The following is a 7117-nucleotide window of genomic DNA, read 5'->3' as shown; positions in this document are numbered from 1 at the left end:
GAACCATTTGTTTTCAGTCATTTGGTTTGAAACCTTCAGCTTTGCTTTGGGGGTAGATGTAGAGGTTGCTAGGCAACTGATGTCCGTTTGGGTCAAACTAACCTGACGAAGGGAACAGATAGGAGTTTCTGCTAACTGTGTAAGACACGAACACAACAACAATGTCGTCCACTTCAGGCTCGGTTGAACCTCCCCTAGAGGAGCAGATAACGGAGATGAAGCGTAAAATCCAACTAATCAGTAAGTTTGTTTAGAAGTATTGTGGCCGTTGATTCCAGTTCACGCTAAAGAAGTGCGCTTTGCTACACTTTAGTAGCTAGCTGGTGCATTCAAATAACGGTTACTGTAGAAGTTCTGTCAGTGTGCCTATTTGTCAAGTGAATGTACATTTGTAAGTAACGTTACATCTATTCAACTACTAAACTATACATATCCATTACTTATTACTTACATGAGTAGTTCTTATATTGTGAAACTTTATACTTCTACTTTACTAATATTACATATTAGAGGCATGAAATTGCACCTTAGCTCCGCTACATTTGTCTGGCAGCTTCAGTTACTGTTCACAGTTTTTCCTCACCTTCCTGTCCTGTGGCAACCATGCATCTCCAGATGTGTTGATTCTGAATGTTTGTGATAAACTGAAGAATTAAACGTTTCCTTCATACGTTGAGAACATTACTCTTTCTTCAGCCAAATAAACCCTTTTAAAAAATCTTCTTGGATAAGATTAGGAATGCATCATCACAAAGCTGAACATGATTGTACATAATATGATGCATTTTTATAGATTAAACCAAGCAGCAGTATATGATGTAGTGAAAATGAGCTCAATATTAAACAACTACAGCAGTAAAAGTGACACGTACACATTAATGTAGCAATAATATTAGTCAGAAATCATCACATAGAATAAGAAAACACAGACAGGGACATTTTACACTTTAAGGAGCCTACTTTAAGTAAAACCTGTACCATAGTTTTAAAGCAGCAGTCAAAATATGTGAAACCAGAATTGTTTTTCATTTCATAGATAGTGACATTGAATATTTTAATATTGTATCGACCGCCAAACGAGAAATGTCCACATTATTTGACATAAAAACATGTATTACTATAATTAAAGTTATCATCAGCCATATTATTAGTGAGTAATAAGACACTTTCGCCATTTTCATCAATGTAACCCTTAAATGTGTCCACCAGAGAGAGAAAGGGCAGCAATCTATGAGAGCTCCCAGGCCACCATCCAGAAGAACAGAGACACCATCCATCAGCTGAGGCAGGAGAACATGAGGCTGTACAGAGAACAGGCTGAAGCTAATGCTGTGAGTCCCCCATGAAATACAGGCAACGTTCTCAGTTGTGTTGGGTTGTTCTTTTTGTCCTCATTTGAACAGTCAAAGAGATCATACCCGACTTTCTTTTACAATCTTGTTCCGTTTGGTGTCTCTCCTCCCAGGCTAATGACAGAGGCTTGGAGAAAGATGCCTACCTCAACATGTCAGGGAAGGTGAGGGGATGGTGCCTAAATACTGTGTGTTATTAAAGTTCACAGATAACAGTTAATGTTATATTGATGGACTTTTTCCAACAAAATATCCCTCACACTTTGAAATGGAAGAGTTCTCAGACCAGTGTGAAACCATTTAAGTGACATTTATAATAGGCTTGCTTGCAAGCATAATTCTGTCTCTCTCATGTGACACACCCTCTCCATGCCATAACCCTTCTTTAAGGCATCTCTGACAATGCTAGAACAAAGTGTGCTGTCTAAGAAGAAGCGTCTCAATGCCTTAAAACACACCAACCAGACCCAGAAGCGCCTCCTGGAAGAGTTGAAGATGGAGTACCAGAGGCTGAAACCAGAGGGCAGCGGTGGAGCACAGTCTGCTGATGCTTCCATCTTGAAAAAAGAGGAAGATGCCATGGTACTTACTACTATGGTAGTTTTTTTTTGTTTGTTTGTTTTGTTTTTTGGTGTGCACATTTACACCTTCTGTAAACAATGTGTGTCTTTCAGAAACTACGGGTGCTGGAGAACAGGCTGGAGAAGACCCAGTTTAAGTGCATGGAGGCTGAGAACATCATGATTAATTATGAGAAAGTCAAAAGTCACCTGCAGGTTTGTTCAGCATACACATTGTTTGCCTCAAAATAATATCTGCGTGCATGTTATTGGACATGTTGCAGGAGTAATGGTGACACCACCCCCTTAATGATTTCTGACTAAAAATACACTTATTAGTGCTGGTTTGCCAGTATTAGAGATTATTTTGCTATGTGTCTGGCCCTTTTTATTTGTGTGATTAAAAAATATGTAAAAAAGAGAGGCATGAGGTCCAGGTCAAAGTGATGGAACAGTCCTTGTAAAACCATATCCTTTTTGAAACACCTGCAGAAGCTCTCTCAGTTTATATCCACATTTCATGTCCTTCCTATTTCTATCCCTGCTTCTCTTCAGGAGGAGAGTCTGACCTACGAGGGCCAGTTGGACAGTTTGGAGGCCGAAATCCTGATGGCCAGACAGGAGCACCAGAACATGCAGGCTATGTACAATGACGCTCAGCTCTCTAAAGAAACTGCCAAGGTGATCCAAACCTCCTCCACTTTCAGCTCATGACATGCATGTCTCTCGTGAAGGCATCAGAAGGATGATTCACTCACCGCTGCTGCTATTACTAATGATACAATTTAAATGAGTCAACCAGCTACAATGGCTGTTAGGTGTTTATTCACCTGTGTTCCTTTTATTTGATGCGTACATGCAACTTGCAAGTACGGATTCAGATACAGATATTATCTCTGTTTTTTTTCTCTCTTCTTAATGAATGTACAGGTGATATCATGATGGCATACAGTCATTATAAATTCACTGTTGTCACACTAGAATGTATCTTGACTCACTGTGTTATCACCCTTGTTTCCCTCCTTTCATCCCTTCATTTCCATCACCCCTTCCCTCTCTTCACCCTCCCAGGCTGAGTTACAGCAACTGGAGGAACAGCTCCACAAGGAGCGCAACGAGAGAGAGCACATTATAGCCATCCACAGGAGAGAGGTTGAGGAGTGCAAGGCCCAGGCTGAAAAAGTTGACAGAAGGGTGAGAAACACATGGTGGTGTAGTTACAGATTTAGGGATATTATAATATAGCTTTTATTTTGATGTTGTTCCCTTGTTGTTCTCTTGATGGATTACTACAGTACCTTGAATGAAGTATGTTTTGCATTGTTCTCAGGCACAGAGAACAGCTGTGCAGCCAGATGAGCTGAGCAGCGAGGCCCAGCGCAGCACCTCCGGGATGGCAGGTGAAAAGGAGACAGCCATCTACACTTTCGAGGAGGCCTTCAGACACATCATGGAGGCCACGGGAGTCACAGATATACAGGAAAGAGGAGAAGTCGCTGTACACAGACTGTACTCGCATGTTTGTGTGTTTGCCAGTGGTGGTTTTTGATTGATTTGTTGCGTGTAGGAGATAGTGGAGCGCTTTACGTCGCAGAAGGACAGACACCAACATCTGGAGAAGCTGAGGGGGGAGAACGAGAAGGAGCTAGAGCAGCTGAAGGAGCAAAAGAAGCTCCTGAGCCAACAGCTCCAGGATATGAAATATTCAGGGGAAGCTAAACTATCCAGGTGAGATACTTAGACAACTTAAGAGTTGTGTATGCAGCTGAGTAACGCTTTGTTATGTAATGCTAGGGATTTTCAAGCCTCTACTCTTTCTCTGTGGTTTTATCAGGGACCGACAGATGCTGGAGGAGAGTGAGCAACAACTGGAGGCTCAGCAGCAGAGGTGTGACGCCGCTAAAGAGCACCATGATTGTCTTATTAAAGCCCTCAGTACTGTCCGAGCCGGGCTGGAGCACCTCGCTGACAAACTTCAACACATCACACTGGTAAATACAACCTCAGCCATCATGATTCGTCCAACTGTAAAACAACTGACAGTAATTATTCTTAATATGTGACTATGTTCCTGGTTTTAATTTTCCTTTCTCTCAAAATTCTTCCATTTCTCTCCAGAGCGAGGACACAGCAGCTGAGGTGTCTCCAGATTCCAATGAGTACGTGCTGGAGCTGATGACTCAGTGTGAGCTGAAGTTGCAGACGCTGCACGAGAAAGTGCAGGGAAAGGATCTGACGGCTCTTATGAAAGAGATGGAGGCGGAGGAGGTGAGTGGAAGCTCCATAAACACTCATCCAGCATTACAGTGGTTGAAGCACAGATTGGGGTTTTGGATAGACTTTGCAGAGGTGGTCGTTGTGAAATCAGTGTCTCCGCATTTAGTGACTCCAACACGTTTTGGCATCAAGCCTTCATCGGGGAGTCAAAGAGATCTCATGGAACAAGAGGCTTCTTTTACAGTAGTATTCCACCAATAGGGAGCTCACTCTTTGACATGTTGTTGTGGCCAAACACCCTCTCAAGACCACAACACCATATGAGAGTGTGAGCTTCCTACTGGTGGAGCACTTCTATAAATGGGCAGTTTTGTTTTAAGGTCTATTAATTGTCTAATTAGAGAGTGTTTGGGGGTTTATCTTCATTTTTATGTCCATGTACATCCCTATCCAAAGAATGCCTCTAACAAACTTGATTAAAGTGCTTAAACTCTGACACTCTTGCATCACTAAAAAAATAGTTTGTGTAAATTCAAAAGAAAAATGAAATAACTTGCAGCTGCCTCTGTGAGGGAGCCTTGGTCTTTCAGTGATAAATGCAGTTCTGGCAAAGGGCATGACAGGTCTCTTGCCACAAATGAACACAGCATGTAAGTGTGCCACTGTGCTTGCATAACTTGCATAACTTATCTGAATGGAAAAGCAGCCATTAGAGCCATCTGAAGTGTTTGTTCGTGATTACTAACGCTCGCAGCACCTTCTGTTCGAGGACATCGCATATCAGAGTGTACCATAGGAAACACGTAACACTCTGTAGGCCATTTACTAATGACATTGACTACTTTGCTCTCAGATCCATTTTTAGAAGGCATAATCTTTGGGACTGACGTACATCTGAGGGGATAATTTCAAAACCAGTGCAGCCTTGTTTGCTTGACTGGAACAGGTAGAAACTGCTCGGCTGTCCTTGGCATACAGATGGCAGCTCGGCCATAAAGAAGACTTAGACAATTATATTACAAATTAAATATGGGCAAAACATTATGATTTAGTAAAAATGTTCTTACCATCAACTTAACAATTTCTTTCGTCCACCATGTTTCTGCACACAAGTGGCTTATAAAAAATCTGTTGTTCCATCTTATGTGAGCTCTTTGTATGGATTTCCCCAACAGGGAACAAATTCTTCAGATTATTTTGACACCACATGACTGTGCATTCATTTTATTTTTTCATGATTAATTACAATAAAATAAGTCACTTACACGTGAAAAACAAGATTGACAAAGAATATTATTTATTGGTTATGTGAGATTTCAGAAAATCATTTTGATCAGTTGTAAGCATGAAAAGTTAGATTTCCAAGACACATGGGACATTTGGGGATGAACATTAAATATTGAAAATCAACATTGGCAAAAACGTGTCTGTTTGCTTCTCTGAGCAGTTCTTTGTCAGTATTGAGGGGAAACTGCCAGCTTCCAACACACGTGTCTTGCTGCCCGAGGACCAAAGACCAGACTCCTTCAATGACGGTGAGCTGGGAGCCAAACACACACAAACACATTAATACAAGCACACTGTCCAAATCTGTCTTTGTCTCAAACTGTCACTGCTTGTGTCTCAGAGGAGGAGAGCAAAGAGGACCAGGCTGACTTCATCTCACGGGAAGCGCTGAAGCGTCAGTCTCAGCTGATCATTGACTCCAAGTCCAAGAAGAAGCAATGGAAGAAGAAGACGAGCAAGAGCTGATCCAACAGCCTTCACAGTCTCAAGACTTAATAAATGATCTGAATTTAGAGCTGATTGAAGTGTTGAAGGAGCTTACTATAGGAATCTTTATTGACCATCCAAGTTTCCCCTTTGCTGTTTTATCCATTTATTTAACCTCGACAATTATCAGCTTTTTCTACAAAGAATTACAGGGTATTTTTAGACATGATGAAAGTTATTGTTGAATATTTATGACTAGACATACTTTTACTGGTTTCTCGTTGTATAAGTGAGTTTGTTTTGACAACAGTAATGTTCTCTGTCAGGTGTCACTGTTGCACCAACACTTGTTTCACCGTCTCTTTTTTCATAGTTCAGATTCCACCCTTGGCCCCATGTGAAACCAATAGAAACAATCAAACTTACACTTTTTACCATCCATTTTATTCTCTTTCCTTTTTCCACTATAAATGACTACATAAGGACAAAAAATGTGCCTTGTTCCCGAAGGGTCTCTCTGTCATTGTTCGGTTGATCGAAACCTGTCTTTTATGAATGTAAACATGTTTTATCTTACACATGATACACTGCAGATTGCAATTAACTGAAAGCCAATACTTCTGACGACCTGATCTTATTTAATGGGTGAATCACATCAACACCAAAGATGAACTGTCACAGTAAAAGATGTGATACAGAGCAGCGTGTGGGAAGCCTAACCCAACACCTGAACTATCTGTGCTATGCTCAGCATCTCAAAAATGGTCCTGTCTCTTTGCTCAAATGCTTTGTGGGTAATAGAGCCAGCTCTTGGATGTAAGGTGGATTGTCTTGTTCTGTGCCCTGGTTCTGGTTTGTAAAACAATAAATCTCCAGACAAACTGTCATAACTTAACCACAACCATGTTTTCTGTCTCATACTTCTGACTGTGATGAAGAAACTCACAGAACAGACAACCAAACAACTTTTGGCTGCCTGATCTGTCTGTTGAACTCGTCTGTGTGTGCATATGTGTGCTCAGGAAATTCCAGATATGTCATTAGTATTGATGTTCAAGTATTAGCTCTTTCCTGTCAGTGTCTGATTTTTCCATTTCTATCTGAAATCCACATTTTGTGATTTTAGCTTGGGTCAGTATAGAGGCAAATTTTGCTGCAGATGTCTATTAGCCCACATTCAAAAAATTAAAATGTGTGTGCTTTCTTGACCCAGACAAATTACAATTACTCCGTCTAGTTTGTTATTTTTTAACAAGTTTACGGATTTGTATTTTA

The 7117-nt window shown here is 40.9% G+C and overlaps 1 protein-coding gene across 2 annotated transcripts; it reads left to right on the top strand.

The window, feature by feature from the left end:
* Positions 1–60: 60 nt before the first annotated feature.
* On the top strand, positions 61–6743 carry LOC119018046 (coiled-coil domain-containing protein 151-like). Of its 2 annotated transcripts, none has more exons than XM_037095380.1 (13): positions 61–240; positions 1210–1331; positions 1466–1516; positions 1743–1934; positions 2027–2128; positions 2468–2593; positions 2984–3106; positions 3243–3392; positions 3480–3640; positions 3747–3903; positions 4010–4180; positions 5577–5664; positions 5757–6743. In XM_037095380.1, exons 1-13 carry the CDS (start codon positions 162–164, stop codon positions 5879–5881), a joined length of 1647 nt encoding a protein of 548 aa, XP_036951275.1. In that variant the 5' UTR covers positions 61–161; the 3' UTR covers positions 5882–6743. The 2 variants fall into 2 exon arrangements, with proteins under 2 accessions (XP_036951275.1, XP_036951283.1); XM_037095388.1 differs by having other exon boundaries at positions 64–240; positions 4031–4180.
* The last annotated feature ends 374 nt before the right edge of the window (positions 6744–7117 follow it).

Source organism: Acanthopagrus latus, chromosome 1 (genome assembly GCF_904848185.1).
Source record: "Acanthopagrus latus isolate v.2019 chromosome 1, fAcaLat1.1, whole genome shotgun sequence".
Lineage (NCBI taxonomy): Eukaryota > Metazoa > Chordata > Actinopteri > Spariformes > Sparidae > Acanthopagrus > Acanthopagrus latus.
Note: the sequence above shows the minus strand (reverse complement) of the source record. Positions and strands in the feature narration are given on the sequence as shown.